The following is an 18,600-nucleotide window of genomic DNA, read 5'->3' as shown; positions in this document are numbered from 1 at the left end:
CCACACCACACATATTTATGGCATGGAAGAATAAGGAAGTTTGTCCTCTTATGAAGGTGTCCACTATTGAGAGATGCCCGTTAAGAGAGATTTCACTGTATTAGGAATTAACCACCACTATTTTACCCAGTAATTATATATAAATTGATTACATGCGAATTATTGTAATCATTTTGCAAAATTCTGCCATTATTTCAATTTATTCACTCGCATCAAGTTTTAGTGGGTGATTTAAAAAAAAATATTAATTGGGGAAAAATACCCTCGTCCCATGCTGAAATCACATTCGTTTAGTAATTAATACTGTACATAGCTGCAATTTCATTATTTTAATGTTCTAACCCTGTTGTTAAACGTTAATTGTTCTAATATTATTTGAGCTCTTAATCTCCGCTCCTGCCCCTTCCTGGCTACGTTATTGGCTTCCAGAAATCCAGTTTTTCAATTTACAAATATTTTGAATCTTTCTATTTTGTCTTTTTGTAAGGTAGCCTAATTTTAATAATTCGCTCAATGAATTTACGTGAATAAAAATATACTTTACAAAAAATTAAGCTAGCGGCAAATGCGTTTCTTGCATAACTTTCTTCGATCGATATCTTCATTTCTAAAAGCGTTTTGACTACACCCTTCTAACTTCCGTCCGTTAATACACCACTTGCAGAGTAGCACTTACCAACTGAATCTGGTAAAGGCTTATTATTGTATATTGTCACATTTTTCCTTATTGAGAAGAGTTAGGTGAATGACCGCTCAAGACGTTGCCAATTTCAGTCATCTGCATCTGTCCATCAATCTCTTTTCTCGGAAACGACTGCGGAGCCCAGGAGTAGGTATGAGCGGATCTGTTTTGTCAATTGTTTTGATCGAAATGCCGCCCGAAACGATGAGGTCATGTGGTTCTCGAAGCCGTACATGAGAACGAGGTCGCTTCGTATTTTGAAATGAAATAGATAAATAAGAATATTGCCTTCTTTCCTAAACGCTAAACCTTTTTTAACTTGATGTAATAAATAATCTATATGATACCGATTGATACAATTGGATTTGGGAGAGTATTCCTTTTCCATCCAGGGGTGGTGTAAAGAAATTTGGAGGGGGGGAATTATTCCCTGCCAGGAATCGACCCTGGGTCTTCCGCGCCGAAGCGAGTGCGCTAACCGTATAGCAACGAGGGAAATCAATAGGAACCTAATGACTGACTAAGTCTGAGTTTTCTAATTTAATAGCCCAATGTGTTGCTAATTTGAATTTCACACGCAGGGGTTATAATAATACCTACAACTAAATGGTAAATTTGGCTTACATGTCATGATTGAAGTCGGGACAACAAATACACACTGGTGTCTTAAATTTGCCCACTTTCAAAAGGTACAGAGATCAAGATCTCTTCCCTCCTGTTCCCACATTTGTATCACTTTAAAAAAAAAGTGCACACACACACACACCTCGAAGAACAGCAGAAAAAAAAAAATCGAAATGATAGAAAACATTCTCCAATCAAAACAATGTTCATCAGTTCCCGAGCAAATTTTCTTTTTTATGCTGATCGATGCTATAGAACGCAAAGAGTTTCCATATAAAGACATTTCCCTAAATAACCTTGTGTTAATTTTAATACAAACTTACGGTTTCAATACTTTTTTGACCTCTTCCTCAGTAAGTAGTATTCCGCTGCTCTGCTATAACTAATGAAATGATATGAGGAAATTTTTCACTGCTGAGAATTCCATAACTCGAATAAAAGGATGTGTTTCTCCAGAGTGAAACATCCATTCACCATGTCATTAGTTTAGCAGCATAGCGGAATATTACTCACCGAAGAAGTGGCCAGAGAAGTCTTGGAACCATTTGCGCTAAAATTATCACAAGGTTGTTTACGGAAGATGTCTTTGTCCGTCTAAATAACGTCTTCACTATTTCAAAATATGCAAATATCACAGAAAAATTGATAATGTAACTTCTTAGCAGTAATTCACCTGCGTAACTCTTCTTACCTCTGTAGCTTACCTGAGGAGTGTTCTCTAACTGATGTGTTAATCTCAAACTGATATTTCGAGTGCTTTTTGCTGCTCTTCAATAGGTTTGTTTTAAATGAATGTTTGAAACTCTTCCATTTTCAGAAAAATACATTTAGCTGTTCTTGAAGTAAATAAATGAGCAAAAATACGGAAAAAGTAGATACGTAAAAAAGACTTGGACTGAAGGGTGTTAGTTTTGTATAGCTATTTCAACATGGATGATTATACATTAGTCTGTGTGTAAGAAGCACTTCAATTTGTAATTATTTACACACTGTAGACAAAACCATACAAATTTAAGCAAAATCTCTAAATTTGTACAGACATATGTTCAACCAAGTAATGTGACACATTTTCCTTACCTTTTCATCTGATAAAATTAACTAACAGCCAATATCCACAGCTACTGTTGAATTCCTTACTTATATGATTTTTAGATGCATTTTCACAGGAAATCCTATTGATATACAGGGTATCTCATTCAATATTTTACCAGACACTTTGTCAAATAACTTCAATATAGGTGAAATATCATAACGAAATTTGAATTGGAACTTTAGTGCGTCAGAAAGGAAACATGAACAGGATTAAAATGTAGCGCGAGTGTGTGTGTGTGGTCAGATGAGTTAACGACACGAAATGACTCATTGCTTCTCTGAAGCTACATTACTTACACGAAATCTTTCACACCTTTGTGAATCAATTAAATGAAGGGAAAGGAAACGAGTCAAGATCGGCCTTTTGTTCATATTCTGCCAGTTCAGATGTTTTTTCGTACTTGTGACAATAATTTTAATATGAACTCACTACACGAATGCTTGTTGATACGTTCTAGTCTTGATAACTGTAGTCTTCACGAAAACAAAATGAAATTATCAGTTTAACGTTCCATGATTATCCCTTTAGGCTAAAAAAGACGATGATTAAGACAAGTGAATGATGATGGAAGAATTCGTGGAATGAGAAAGTGGAAGGAAACGGGAGTAACCAAAGAAAACCCCGGACACGATATCTACATCAAACTTACTTGTCCGAGGATCGAACTTGAGACCCCACGCACCAGAAGCAAGCGCTCTACCACTTAGCCACCGTTTCTCCTTCACGAAAACAAGAAGTACAATGTTTCATGAAGCGCCTTACACTAAAATTATTGCAAGTTAAAAAAGACACCTGAACTGGCAGAATATCAACAGCCATGTTTTGTTTCCAGGATTCTTTATATGATTTACTACAATATTTTTCAAACGCATATTAGTTGTACACAGATGTAACGCTTAATGCTTAAACTTCATACGATATGGGTTTTTATGAACACTTACTTTTTATAACTATTTGTATCATAAACGGAAAAAGGGGCGATCTTTACCCACCACCTTTATCTGTATTTTCAACAGGGCCGACCGAAGTTATTATATTATAAGGTAACTTTGTGTGTGACTTAAATTGAATAAATTAGACAAAGAGAAATTATCCATTGGGTACTCCAAAAAAATTGACAGACATTACATTCTGTGTGGTTGAAATTAAGTCGTGTTTCGAGTAGATTTCTGATTGTACAAGCGCCACACCGCTTGGTTAAATATTTGTTGAAGTTTAACGTCCCTTTTTCGGACAGAGGCTGGAACTACAGTTTATGGTAGAATCTGAAGCACTGTAATGCGCTGAATGCTCTCCCATCGGTAATCGAAGCCGAGATTCTAAGCAATAAAGAACCGTACCCTAGCCACGAGACAGTTGGGAGGGCTATCTGAAAATGCCAAGTTTATCAAAGGAAACTGATCCATTGCCACATATAAATCAATCATTATCGAAGGAATTCAAGCAATTCTTGGATGAATGTTGATTGGAACCTTTTATGATACATAGTGTTGAGCTCCACCTAGACGCCAAAGGTAGCCATTTCCTACATTTCAAAGACATCATCATGCTTCTTACACACTAAGGCTAGCCTAATTACAAAATCTCCATTACTATTCAGGTTATCAGCAAAATGCGGAGTAAAGTAATGAGCAGGATATTGTAATTGTTGTGACGTTCCCCTTATCTAGAAATTAATTTTCAAAACAGTTTAATATCAAACGTTTTGGAGTGGAACTGCTCAACACTACCACCCTACCAATAACATTGACAATTTTATTAAGTAATATTTTGTATGGCACGAGGAGGTAGGTGGTGAACTCACGAATGCTCTCACCACAGCGGAAGAGAAATGCCCTGTACCTTAACTATGCTATCAGTTATTTGGGTTTGATAATATCCTTTAACATACTATCTAAAACCAAATGTATAGTATACAGAAATTGAGGATGATAAGACAAGGTAAGAATCAACCTTCCTTCTATTTAAACCATACATTTTCATCAACGAGCTCCTTCGTGGCTAAGCGGTTAGAGTACGCGCCTTTGGTGTAGGAGACCTGGGTTCGATTAACGGTGGGAGCTCATGTGGTTCTGATTCCACGTTAATCGGTAGATCCACGTCTCATATAGCCTCGCTGCTGAAAGGGATGCTAAGCTGAAATCAACAACAACAACAATCATTTTCACCAACTACATACTAAATTAACCCATTCTTTCTTCATGGATGCTGTGAGAAGGAAAGCTATGGATCCGAATTCCCGGTGCAAATCCTGTCTAAAACAATAAAAATTATATAAGTTTATGTATATATATATATATTAACAGTTTTCAAATACACATGTTCTTTAAGCTGTTCCCCCGTTTTCAAAGAAAACACTTTAGCTGATTTTGCTTCTTCGTCATATAATCAGTGATATGATGATTGATATCGCCATTAATTCTAGCTTTGAACTTTGTGGTGGACAAACACCGTGTGCGTGGGTTTTCTCGGGGTTCTCCCGTTTCCTCCCACTTTCTTCATTCCACCATTTCATTCATTATTCATCATCACCGTCTCCTTTAGCCTAACTGGCATAACCGTAGGACGTAAAACTCAAAAATTTCATTTCATTTCATTTCATTCTAGCTTTGAAGACCGGATTTGCTATTTATAGATAATTTTCCAACGAGTCACATAGATATATTATCGATATCTTCGAACCTCAGTACAATGCACACCACGCACTAAAGGTAAAGAGATAACTGATCATTCTCAATACACCTTTATGCTCTAATAAATACTTAAAAAGCTTTCAATAGAATTAGCAATTATTAATACAAGATTTGTTTTAAGACACATTTTCTTAACTTTTTATCCTTTCTTTCAAGTGTTTTCGCGTTTTCGACTAATGCGTATCTTGAATATATATATATATATATATATATATATATATATATTTTACATGCGCTTAGAGTATAAAGATGTTTGCTTCTATTTTAATTCTCTTACACACACAAGTAAGTAGAACTTTTAAAAGAAAAATGAATAATCAGATTTCTCGAATGAAGAACGTGCCATTAAGTTTAGGAAATCTTGATCACTCACTTTTTTTCTTTTAATTATTAAATACTTCTTACTCTTGTAGTAAGTATTTACAAGAAGCCGATATGCATTTGTTTGATATAATCTAAATTCAGGATGAGAGTATACGGCTTTTCCCAATAAGATGGGTGGCAAGATATTCTTTGTATTTGAATGCGTTGAATCAAAATTGAAACATTCATTTGGATGCTCGTAAGTTTTTATTGTTTACACTGTTCGCTGTATATAATACACAACAAATCACATATTCACTATCAACCCCAATGGAATTAAAGTCACAGCACCTCAAAGTAAACAGCATAATTATGCTTGCACTTAAAAATAAATAAAAGTTAACATCGTAAGTCTTTTTCTTCTGGTGAACTGAACAGATATTTCACCTGCACCAAGAACAGCTGCACATTCGCTTGCATTTAATATATCTGTAAAGAGAGAGAAAAAGAGCAGTATGTTAATAACGTAGATGGAGATATTCGTAAGTATACATCAGATCAAGAAAACAGTAATATATTTTTAGTTCATTGTGCTGGAGTGTCAAGAGTGCACTCTCAAACTTCGTGACGACCGAAATCTCTTCCTAATTATAATGTATGAGGGGTGATCAGAAAGTAAGGTTACAAAGCCTGCAGTGGAAATTTCATACAACTAATACAGCCAACAGATTGTACATACATTAGGTTATTTTTCGACAGTCTCTATATCGGTGAAGGCACTTGTCGCATCGTGGGATGAGTTTGGGAATTCCCTCCTGATGAAAATCCTGTCCTTGCGTGTCCAGCTACGTTGTCACGAAGTGTTCGCAGAATATTGCGCACAATATGACGAACGCTTACGAACAACTTTTCCAATTCTGTCATCAGATGCCGTAACGTGATCCTCCTGTTGTCCTGAATCAGCTCCTCCACGCGAGCTGTGTTGAAATCTGTTGGTGCCACGGCGTTTCTTTTAAGTTACGTTTTCTCTACTAGCTGCAAACTTTCGACACCATTCTGCTACATGCTAACACGACATTAGTCTCTCTGTGAACCTCTGCCAGCTGCCGGTGAATTTCAGCTGTGGTTACATGTTTCGTCCACAGAAATCGAGTAACTGAGCGGACTTCTTCGCGAGACGTTTCCCAAAGGAGTCACTATTTGTGTTTACCTACAACTAGTGCCGTATGTGGCTGAAACTCTGCAGCTGCGAATTCCATGTATTAAAATTACTACACGGTCCTCATTCCTCTATAACAGACGAAACTCCAGAAATATCGGCCTTGTAACCTTGGTTTCTGATCCTTCCTCGTAACATCAAGAACTTCGATGCAGACACAATAATGGATTAAAGAAAATAAATATAATAATAATAACTAGGAATGCAATGTATATACCCGATTGCAATGAAATGAGCTGAGCGAGCTTAAACTACGTAATCAGGAAGCGTTTTTCGGTGATTATTCCTCGATGGTACATCGGATTTTTGATTTCGACCTATGTTGTCACTCAGCACGACATACTCTATCAGCGTGCTAAGTTTGGTTGAGATCGGCCAAACGGTCTAGGAGGAGTTCGCGGACAACCAAACGGCTAACCCGAGTATAAGAGCTTCGCTTCGCTCAGCTCAATAATAATAATAATAATAATAATAATAATAATAATAATAATAATAATAATAATAATAATAATAATAATAATAATAATAATAATAATAATAATAAGTTACAGATATTTTTTGAGCCAACTGTACAACCATCACCGAAATACATTCTTATTTGAGGAAGTATTTTAGAACAGCTTTAATTTCCATATGTATTACTTAAGTTATAAACGTACACAGCCATTACATTTTTTTTTTTTTTTTTTTTTGTCAGATTGATCCGGATGCTCGTAAGACAAAGAAAACTTACATAACTGAAAATATATACGTATATATATGTAAAATGTCTTTATGTAAGTTTTACCTAAGTTTTATTTCAAGTGCATATATGAACTAAATGTCAAAAGATAAACATATATTTCATAAACTATCTAAACTATCTCACACTAAACAGGAAAATGAAGGACAAAAATATAAATTTATCTGACGAAATTTCCCTACACTTACTATCCCAAGCCTTTCCATTATATGTTCATAAAATCTGGAACGGATTTACAAATCAATGACTATCAAAGAAAAACTGCCTGATTATATGCTTCTCTAGATAAAACTTGAAAAAGTTACGGTTATGAGAGTAATTTTTTTTCCCTTTTAATTCTGCGAAATCCATCTTTAGTGTCAACACTTTACAGTCTCTTGAATTTTCACTGCAATTTCACTTTAACAACAGAAATAAAATGTACCATTTTCACGATTCACTGTATTATTATTTATACCAGTAAAACAAAACTCGCATTGGCGATTGTATATATATAAAAATAATAATAATAATAAAAAAACTGGATGATTGAGAAGGATCTATTACTAAAATATATGATCAGTAGACATGATTTTCCTTTTTTCTTTCTTATGCTGTCCCAATTATCTCCACATAAATTTCAATCTCTTCATATGCTATTGCAAACTACAACTTTTCGAGTACGTTCTATTCTTAACCACATGGAAACTACGTTAGTACGCGTAGCTGGGTGTGAAATAATAAAACGTTAATAACCAAGTGTGAAATAATACAACATAAATTTGTTTATTTAATTCCTCTTACGCATGAGAGTAGTTTTTTGAAGAGATGTGAGAGGTCATGGTTTCACTAACAATACTGCACATAATGTAAACTCGGAAGTCATGCTATGTTCCTTTGTGTCTTAAGTAAGGGGAGTCGGGTTCACTTACTCGTGGGAGCTTATGTGGTTCAGATTCCATGTTAAGTTTTCAATCGTCTCCTATGACCTTGGTGCCAAAAGACATGTTAAAGTCTAAACAAATAAACAGAGGAAAAATGATGTCATGCTATTTCAATGATTAAACACGACGAATTACTAAGCTCCCTCATGACCCTATTGTTTGACGCAGGAGACCCGGGTTCGACTTTTAGTGGGAGCTCACGTGGTTCGGATCCCACGTTAAGCTGTAGGTCCACGTCTCCTACAGCACTGCTGCTAAAAGCGAGGCTTAAGTCTATTCAACCAACCAATATCACTTTAAAACTGAGAAGTAATTACACACAAGATGAATTAATAAATTATTTCAAATGATGGAGTAACGACTATCATTTTTAAATTACTATTCTTTCTTCCGGTGATGGATAAGCGAGTAGGACGCTCAATTCTGATGAGTAGCAATAAGTTCAATCCTCATTCACATCAACTTTTTATGGGCAGCTTCATGACTATGGATTCTCCTATTTCTTCCCATAGATTAACATATATACAGTCACATCTAATTTTTTACCTCAGTAACTAATCCGGCAGCAATGGTAACTCCGTTCACACGCAGCATAAATCGTCCTAATTCTTTAACGTTTCTGTACAATTCAACACAGATTGGCCGTGAAATCTCGATCACAACGACTGCATTTGAGTTTTTCATCAGGCATCTTGGACGACGCTTCATAACTTCACCAGTACTTTTGTGCAACTGTGCTACCAGCTTGGTAATGACAGCCTGTTCAGCTAAACTCTGGTAATGGATAATTACCTGAAAAAAGTAGGATTCCAATCAATCAACGAAAGTTAATTCAAATATAAAAAAATAACATATCATCCAGCTTATCTTTTCCGTACGAGAAAATTTATATCCTACATAATCGGTAGATACGAATACCATCATCAGTTAATGAAAGTGTCTGAGGTGTGAATTTAGTAAGAGCACGGTTGTGGATCTCTAAACTTAATTAAAAGTAATTTTTTATGCGATTGACTCTTCATTCTATTCCTCACTACACTGCAAAAAATAATGTTGCCAATATGTGTGAAATATTTGTGCTTAAGGGAATTATAGAAGTGGTCATTGGTTTTATACGATATGGGATATTTTTTTTTCCATTGTCCCCATTTAATTTTGGATTTTGTTTTAACGAAATAAGCTTCAATGTTTTCATTCAATTTGTGACTATAATACACCATGCATATCTTTTGGCGTTCGTTTTCAAAGGTCAGAAAAGACCTGAAATAGGTTTGCAGTAGTTTGTATGCAGATGAGGTATCTTCAATGATAGTAACCATATTTACTGAATACATGGTAAGTTTTTTTTTTCCGTTATATAAGAGATAATTTTATATTATTTCACATTCATAAAATTTCCTATATCAGACATACGTAAGAAAATCGCAGAAATTCATATTAAACATAAAGTGATAATTACTTATATACACTTCTTAAAACTTTTCCCGTTATATTCTTACTGTATTATTGAAATAGCAACTGAATATTAAATTTTCGATTAACATAAGTACAGCAGCATTATTTGGGTATACTTATTCGAGAAATTACAAGAACAGAAATTCATAAGAATGTTCTACGTACTATTTGTCCACCCCTGTCTTCAATTTTCGATAAAATAAGTGTTACCCAGACAATGCAAAACCATGCTCAGGAATTCTAATTATCATTCTACTTACAGATTTCTGTAACTTCTGAATTTCCTTTAAGCTTCCAAGCTTTCGAGTTTCCCCTGGAGTCTTGGTCACGGAGGTTAAAAACAGGAAGAAAAAGAATAGAAACATCAAGGAATAAAACAAGAACGGACTTGCCAATGGAAGAGCTGTACTGTACGGAAACACGTTGTCAAGAACGTCAACGGATGAAGATGATGCAAACTAAAATATGGCGAGTCAATTTGTGGGCCTTTCTTGTTCCTCGTTGGAAAATTGCCAACTCATGTTATTATTTTTATTGCCACGCCAATACCGTGAAAAGTTTTGCAAATACCGCCTCCTATTTGTCACTCAATCATGGCTTGTCTAAATTTATTATTATTTATGAAAATAATACATTTTTAAAAACCAGTCTCTCTACTTCATTTCTAGCTCCAAATAATATTTTTGAATCTTCTACGCTGTGCTGAGTTTCTTTTAAATGCTTCCATAAACCTGACACCGAATTTTCCGCTTTTGAATCTCTAACATGCTCCTTTACTTGGACTTTTAGATTTCTTTTCGTTTTGTCTATATAACCCTCTTGGCAACTGCATTTTATTTCGTAAATACCCGATTTTTCATTGGGATCCTTGTAAGAACTCTTAAATTGGGTAATGTTCTTTCCCGAAGTTTTGGGGGGCTTCAAGGCTGTATACTAAAACTGTATTGAGCATAGGTTCTATTTAATGCAGTTGTCACCTCCCCCCTCCCCCCCCAAAAAAAAGGCAATCCAACCCATATTTTATCTTTTATGTCGGTTTCAGGTTTATCGGAATTCCTTTTAACCTGATTATAACAATTATTTAATAATGAAGCTGGGTACCATTCAAACTATCCAGCTTCTTCAGATATTAAATCTCTGTCTGTAAATCTGTTTTTAAGGAAGACATATGGCACGCAAAAAGGAATTCTTCCAAATGCACCTGCTGAATGTGCAGATTTATAGTGAATGTACTGTGTACTGGTTGTGGGCTTGTGGTGGACACTGGTGATGAATTTATTGTTATGCCTTCTTATATTAAGGTACGTACGGCCGTTCTTCTGTTTCTTAACGATGGATGTCAAATTGCTGTGAATATTGTTCAGTTTTTTAAATAAGTAATCCAGTTGTGAATCATCCTTGTACAAGAAAAGTACATCGTCAACATATCTATATCGAACTGTACCAAGTTTTCGTTCTTTCAAAATTCTACTTTGAACCGTATAGTGTACTGGATTCGCTAACAATGATGGTAAGGGGTTGCCCATAGCCAAACCTTCCACTTGATTGTATATATTACCTTTAAATGAGAAAATATATTTTAGGCAACATTCAAGAAGGTTGAAAATATCTTTCACTTCTGGAATACTACGGCTTTTACTGTATAAGATGTTAGTAACTGATTCAAAAACTAATTGCAAAGGAATGGACAGATACATGTCAACTACATCAATTGATGCCATTTTAATGTTATTTGCATAGACTAAATTATATATTTGTCGTTTAACCTCGAAACTTTATTCCGCAATAACTAAGGGGAATGTTCAAATACTTAAAATAATTAACAAGTCATTTGGCCAATTTACACATAGGAAGGCGTTGACCTGATATAATAGGCCTAATAGGAACTTCTGCTTTGTGTATCTTTGGCAGGCCGTATATAATAGGTAACCTGGGATCAGATATTTTAAGAGCTGTACTCGTTGGATGACCGTTTAAGATTTGGAAATGGTTTCGTTGGTGTGGGATATAACTTTTTGCAAGGAATTAGGCTTTAATCTAATAAATGCACTCCCTTGCACTTTATCAACGATTTTCCCCTCTACATATCTTTTGGAATAATAACGTATTTATTCCCTTCATCCACCTTAATACACCAGTTATTATGTTCTGACAGCCACTTCTTAAATTCATTCATGAGCCTAGTGTAAAAACTTTTTGTCTTTTCTGCTTTACGGGAACTGAGAGCGTTTAAGTCTGTTATGTATAGCGGCTATACAATCGGATCTGAATTGTTGCCTCAAATTTTGGTCGAACATTCTAGCACCTATTTCAACGGATGAAATAAATTCTCCTATTGGAGTTGTTAAGATTGGGGATAAACCTAAAACCTATTTTAAATAGAGGTTCAAATTTTTGTGGTACCGGTACTGAACTTAAATTTTGTACGTACATGTCAATGTCTTCAGTTCCGCTATTGTTTTTTTGTTTTGTATTCCAATTACCGCCCAATTTCTTTTCTTTTTTAACCTATATTCTTTTTCTTTTATAACCGTGGGACGTAAAACTCAAAGATTTCGTTTTATTTTCTTTTTCTTTTACTACTCTATCAACTTTGTTTTGAATACCCGTCAATATTTTGTTCAAAATAATGCCTGGACCCATCTCATTAATCTTCACCCATGGATTGTAACATTCATGATTCAAACGGTTTATTAGAATCTGTTTTCCCCTAATTGCTGCTTCTCTTTTAGTGAGTAAAAAACTCCAAGAAACATGGTATAAATATAGAAAAACTATGATAAAAGAGCTTTCCTTGATTTCTAAATAAAATAAAATAATGTTGTTGAGTGCTTTCATGATGGCTCCTGGTACTGATTACGGTAGTTAGATTACCGTCCTCTGCGATTTCAACATACTTCTATTCAGTTGTGTGTGTATTTCTTTTGTTCGTAAAGTTCATGTAAGTATCTTTTATTTTGAAATTCATGTAACTTAAGCACTGATTACGATACATAAAAGCACTTTGCTTTTGGAAGTGAATATTTCATCATCAGAAGTGAAAAATAATATAGGGAGTTTTTCAGTATTTATTCCTAATCAAAGAAGTTTTGTGATCCATGTTTGTTTATCAAGGGAATTTTGTTCCTTTTGATATAATGAATTTTTTGTCGCATTTTCTTTATACCACATATGTTTGTTACCTTAATAAAATGAAGTCACTATTGAAGACAATTTTCTTCGTATACTTACAGGAAATCCTGCTGTTATTGGAACTCTGATATTGAATACAACTATTCTGGCTTCTATTTTTGAAGTACAGCTTATCGGGTTGTTAGGATCGCACAGAATGGATCCTATTGATACATTCTGCATATCGATACCTGAGAGAGTAGCAACAATATGATCACCAGCAAAGGCAGTTTGTGTCGAGGATTCATCGACCATAATTCCTGAAATACAAAATTTATCAATTTAATATGCAAATTCAGTTGGCAATGTATCTACTGCCAAACAAGTTTCAAGAATATATTCTTTAAAAAGAAGACTCTATTTGTTATTTATGCTATACGCTTTTTAAGTATCGGTCATAGTAGTCTCATTAAGAAAAGCCACATAGTTGGAGAAGACACTGCGTAAGACAAGGAAGACAGAAAAGATTATAATGAACAGATTGTAAACAGTAGTAAATTATATAATAGATAAAAGTGTGTACAATAGAAGTCCTATTCATGTAATTTCAAATTCCTTAAAATGTCACATTTTTGTATTGCCATATTCATTAAATATTTAAATTACGAATGTTCTGGCAGTTAGTTGATACTTTCACGTCAAGTAATGTTGTCGGAGATATAGATATATATATCCAACATATTCTGATTTCAATTAAATCAGAATATGTTCAGAATATCTATATATATTCTGATTTCAAATGATATTGAATTCCGTAAAAAGTCACAGGTTCTAATAGCCACAACACTTATTACTGGGTTCTCACGCTTGATTTAACACTCTTTCCGAGACTAGCTGCTGTTTAGTCTACTGCGAGCTCACAACATACTATGAAGGATCTCTTCTACACATATGCATCTTCTTCGGTGTTGGCATATCAGACTTTATATCAGATTTATTTTATCATCGGTCATAACAGGGTTTCGATTACCTTTTTGAAACAAGTATTGTTTATGTATACGAAATAGTTCTACTCCGTGTCTACTGTCATAGCATGAAATAGGGAAAACTTTGACTAGATCAGATTTTAGGCAAAATGGCAATTTCTTATTGTTAAAGATATAATAAAAATGAACACACTAAAGTTCATTTGGAAGTTCTTTTCTTCAATTCTTGTGAAATTTAATTTCCCTTTTTCGCTCCATTTTCCTCATATTATTACTTAAATACCGAATATTATCTATTCTTTGAATTTCCGTCAAAATCACGACTTCGTTGGAATTCAAGACTACAAATACATGAAATAGAATAGAATAACTACATAGATGTCTCATTTCAAAAGAAGTTTCTATCAGTTCCAAGAAACATAATAATTAAAGAAACTAACTTTTGTCCACGTCAAGCTGCATCCCGATACAGAAGAAGTTGCCATGAGAAATGTGAGTTGTTGCGGCTAATAAAAACTTGCAAATTAAACACAATCGGACACGCTTCAAAAATGAAAATATATCAAATGGGTTTGATTTACAAACATGTTCTTGCGTGTTTTAATTATCCCCGAGTACAATCGTGACATTAGAAAGTTTATTTCAGACTTAAATATATATCCTTGTGTATATATAGTATCCATTTATATATATATAAATGGGTATTATCCTTTAACAGAAATTAGAAATTTTCAGTTAATTTAGAGTGGTTTACGTAAAATTCGAAAGATGTGAAAGGATCCTATCTCACGATGAAAGTTCTGCAGTTAAAGTCTCCATAGAGTAAGGCAATGAATAAATTCAAGTCTAAGAAAGAATCAAGGTTTCCTGATGATGTAACTGAGTCAATGAAATGCAAAACCTTAAAAAATTTAGTTGTTAAAAATCCAAAAGACATCACTAATACCCGCAGAAGAACACTCAGTTGTGCAAGAGGATAATCGAATGACCCGTTTCTTAAGTTTCTCAGTATTTTTAAAGCGCACACTGAATTACAGGGAGTTGGCTCATTTGCACACTAAACATGTGCAGATCTTTTTGTATTGGATAAGTTCCTTCTAGAAACAGTGATATGGCAGCGACTCTTAATTTCAGCCTGCAATGGGCAACATCATCTTAGTTTAATGTGAGGGATGGCATTCTACCGGAATACATAGTTATGTCCATATACAATGGCAAGAGAATACATTGCAATTCACACATTTACTGTAAGGTGCAGCTACCCTTTAATAGTCTCACACTCTTGGTTACATCATTTCTATAATGTACTACTAATAGAAATACATGAAACAGAATTACTCTCCTAGGTAACAGCTGCATGCAGACTGCGTCAGATACCAATATTTTACAATTCTTTCATCGTTTCCCAAAATTAGATAACGCTTATATTTTCCTTTTACACGTAAAAATCCCTTATGCAAAACCACAGCATCACCATGTATGTCACAAATAATTTTGAGGCTTCTTATCCCAAACTATGATACTATTTTGTGTTTCCTTCTGACTTCAGTAATTTGAAGTAGATGTGACTTAAAAATGTCCCTTTTCCTGGCTTGCATGGCGCAGAAAATTCCGCGTGTGTATTATGGGTAGTGCGGGAAATATTGGTATAAGACAACAGTAGTATCGGTAATGATCATTCTTACTCAGGGTTCATATAAAAATATGAACTTAATTTCCCTGAATTTCCCAGGTTTTCCAGGTATTAATTTTGCAATTTAATAATATATTTAAGAATGGCCACCCTTCTCCCCAATGAACGATTGCAAGTAAATATTGAGTCAGAAGGAAATAAATAATTAAAATAAATAAAATTTAAGTTGAAAAAATATTAGGTTGAGAAGCCTACTAAGGGAATTAATAAGTAAATACTTCTTTTCCATACTTGAATACATTCAAAATATACAAAAATATTCAACTTAATTTCCCTGAATTATCCAGGATTTTTTCTTCCAAAATCAATTTCCTTGAGATTTCCAGGTTTTCCAGGTAGTGTATGAACCCCGTTACTTTTCACTTTTCAGTGTTTTGCCTTTTGGTTGTTCTTAGTCATATTGTTTGATTGCTAGTCTTTTACTTTTTTTCTAGCCGTCTAAAACACGGAAGAAATGAGCGAGAGTAAAGAGAGTGTTCTCTTTTGGTTAAGGAGAGAGAGAGTTGCAAGTGTGCAAATATTTCCTGATTTCATTTCATTTCTTAATCCATATAAAAAGGAAAAGACAAGAAATTCGAAAGAATTATATCGCAAATATTTAAGTCTAATAACTTTTCCTTCTAAGTTATTAGAAGCCACGCAGCATACCTCTGTTAAATTATAATGGTGATGGTTTTTCCAATAATTGCACTAAATCACCGTTTCATCAATAACTTCATTGGAAGATATTAACTCTTACATTAGAACTTTCTTCCTCTTGTACTTTGAGGACAGAATGGGTTAAAAATTAAATACAAAATCTTCGTTACACTTTTATATATTATAAGTATTCGAACTATAAATATACACCGTAGATGAATTTCATTTGCTTGTTCCCCAGTTTCAGATTTTATCTAACATCACAGATGAATTTTATTTCTTTGTCCTCCAGTTTCAGATTTTATCTAACACCACAGATGAATTTTATTTCTTTATTCCCCAGTTTCACATTTTATCTAACATCACAGGTGAATTTTATTTCTTTGTTCCCCAGTTTCAGATTTTATCTAACACCGCAGATGAATTTTATTTCTTTATTCCCCAGTTTCAGATTTTATCTAACACCGCAGATGAATTTTATTTCCTTGTTTCCCAGTTTCAGTTTTTGTCTAACTATTTGTTTCACTAACATTAGTTAAGTATTATAGTTAACTGTGCTCTTGGATACAAAGTTCTGGATTAGTATTAGTATTAGTTAAAGACGTTTCTCAGCACTTAACTACTGTCCAGCTTTGGCATCTTAACCAGTTAATAACTATCACTAAAGTTAAGATAAATTTGATTTCTTTCGCTGATAGAAATAACTGAAAAAACATCTTATAAAACTTACATCTAACAAATAATTATTATTCATTCCATTTCAGCTTTATAAACTTTGAAAACACTAACATACCTTTTACTTGACCTGTTTCATTCTGAGGCAAAACCAGTACCCGATCACCAACTTGCAACATTCCTGTTTCGACTCGTCCAGCAATGCAAAATCCTGATCCAGTGCCTTTAAATATATCACCAACTGGAAGTCTGAAGGGTTTGCTTACAGGACGTTCTGGAGACTTGAAATTATCTACAAACATAAGGAACAAATTAGCAATACATTTACGATTGGTGTAGCTACAGACTAATTTAAATTTCTGTGCGCTTCTAATATTTCGACAGAAACCACTGCTGGAAAACGGCGTTGCCTATAATGTCAGTTAACTGTTGGTATGAGCACTGCCAATGTAAAATTTTTTCACGTTTGGCCGACCGCTCCCTTCTCTCTTACATCCTTCCCACTACTTTTCTGAGCTATTAGAAATCCACAGAAATTTAAATCAAAGTATAAAGATAATGACGAAGATTGTATAAAATACACAATTCCAGAATAAATTAAAGAGAAGCACAATTTACTCATTAGTAGAGACCGTATGTTTAGGCATTAAACATCTGGAAAATAGGTAGGCAAATAGACACTTAAAATTTAAAAAACAGGCACTAAAAAACTCAAATAATGAAGATAAATACTCAATAAATTAAAAAATAAATTCAAGTCACATATAATGTTCAAAGAATATAGAGGCATAGCTGTTTGTTAATATCTTCTTTTACTATATGTAGAAAAACGAAGCTTGACATGTATTTCATGTATATCTGGTAAATACATTCTACACAGCACTTTATCACTACACACAACAGTCCAAATTTCATACACTTGATCAATACACACAGCAGTCCAAAAGTTTAGAGCACTTTATCAGTACACATAGCAGTTCGGAGTTTTACGGCATCTTATTACTACAAACAGCACTTATATTTCTCGGAAGAGGCAGAATCCTTTCTTGAATCACTAAACTATATATTTTTCCCAATAAAGTTTTATTTTGAAGAAAATGCATAGAATAGGCAACATTAGGCACAAAAGCAATTATTTAGGCGGGCGAAATAGGCAAAATAAAATTTGCTTAAATTGAAACTATAACCCCCAATATAAACTTTAAAACGTTATTTTTAATATCTTTAATATTAAAGAATAGGCAGCTTGCCTAACATCCGGTCTCTACTCATTAGCTTTATAATGTACCCAAAGTTTAAAGTTGAAATTCTCACACTACATGTGCTAATCAACTAAAATCAAGTTTTGATATCAAGCTTCAATGCCAAATGGTCTCGCTAATTTTTGCACCGCTATTAAATGCAGAATACTGGAACCGCATAATAAAATACTGAAATTGAAACATACACTTGAGATTTGAAAGAGGTAATGATTTGGCCATGCAATACCGAAATTAAGGACGTACCTAACATATACATAATTTTTAATTTATATAAATTATGTGTACATCACATCGTCTTGAAATTTATATAAATTTCTTTACATCTCAAAACCATCTGTTATCCTAAAACACAAATATACAATTCAGTACGTGTTAGGAATTCATTATATTACAATATATAGAAATCACTGTCATAATAAATTTCCGGTTCTTACAGCCAGCCATATTTGGGTGAGTAGGCGTCTCGAGTCCCTTTAATTACTTTAATTTCCCATTCTTCA

General features: G+C 34.0%; 1 protein-coding gene across 3 annotated transcripts in view; it reads right to left on the bottom strand.

The window, feature by feature from the left end:
• Window positions 1-5,643: 5,643 nt before the first annotated feature.
• The window catches only part of HBS1 (translation elongation factor EF-1alpha (GTPase) HBS1), a 126,341-nt gene continuing 113,384 nt past the window's right edge, over window positions 5,644-18,600 (bottom strand). For 2 of the 3 annotated variants that reach the window (XM_081765458.1, XM_081765460.1), the window contains 3 exons: window positions 16,957-17,130; window positions 12,966-13,165; window positions 8,814-9,071 (listed from right to left, as the gene is read on the bottom strand). In XM_081765458.1, coding sequence (XP_081621584.1) covers window positions 8,814-9,071; window positions 12,966-13,165; window positions 16,957-17,130 — 632 coding nt within the window. Of the gene's footprint in view, window positions 5,885-8,813; window positions 9,072-12,965; window positions 13,166-16,956; window positions 17,131-18,600 lie in introns of those variants that run through there. The other variant, XM_081765459.1, reaches the window with a different exon arrangement.

Source organism: Thermobia domestica, chromosome 7, assembly GCF_964235325.1.
Source record: "Thermobia domestica chromosome 7, izTheDome1.hap1.1, whole genome shotgun sequence".
NCBI classification, from domain to species: Eukaryota; Metazoa; Arthropoda; class Insecta; order Zygentoma; family Lepismatidae; genus Thermobia; species Thermobia domestica.
This window is presented reverse-complemented; position numbering and strand designations above follow the sequence as displayed.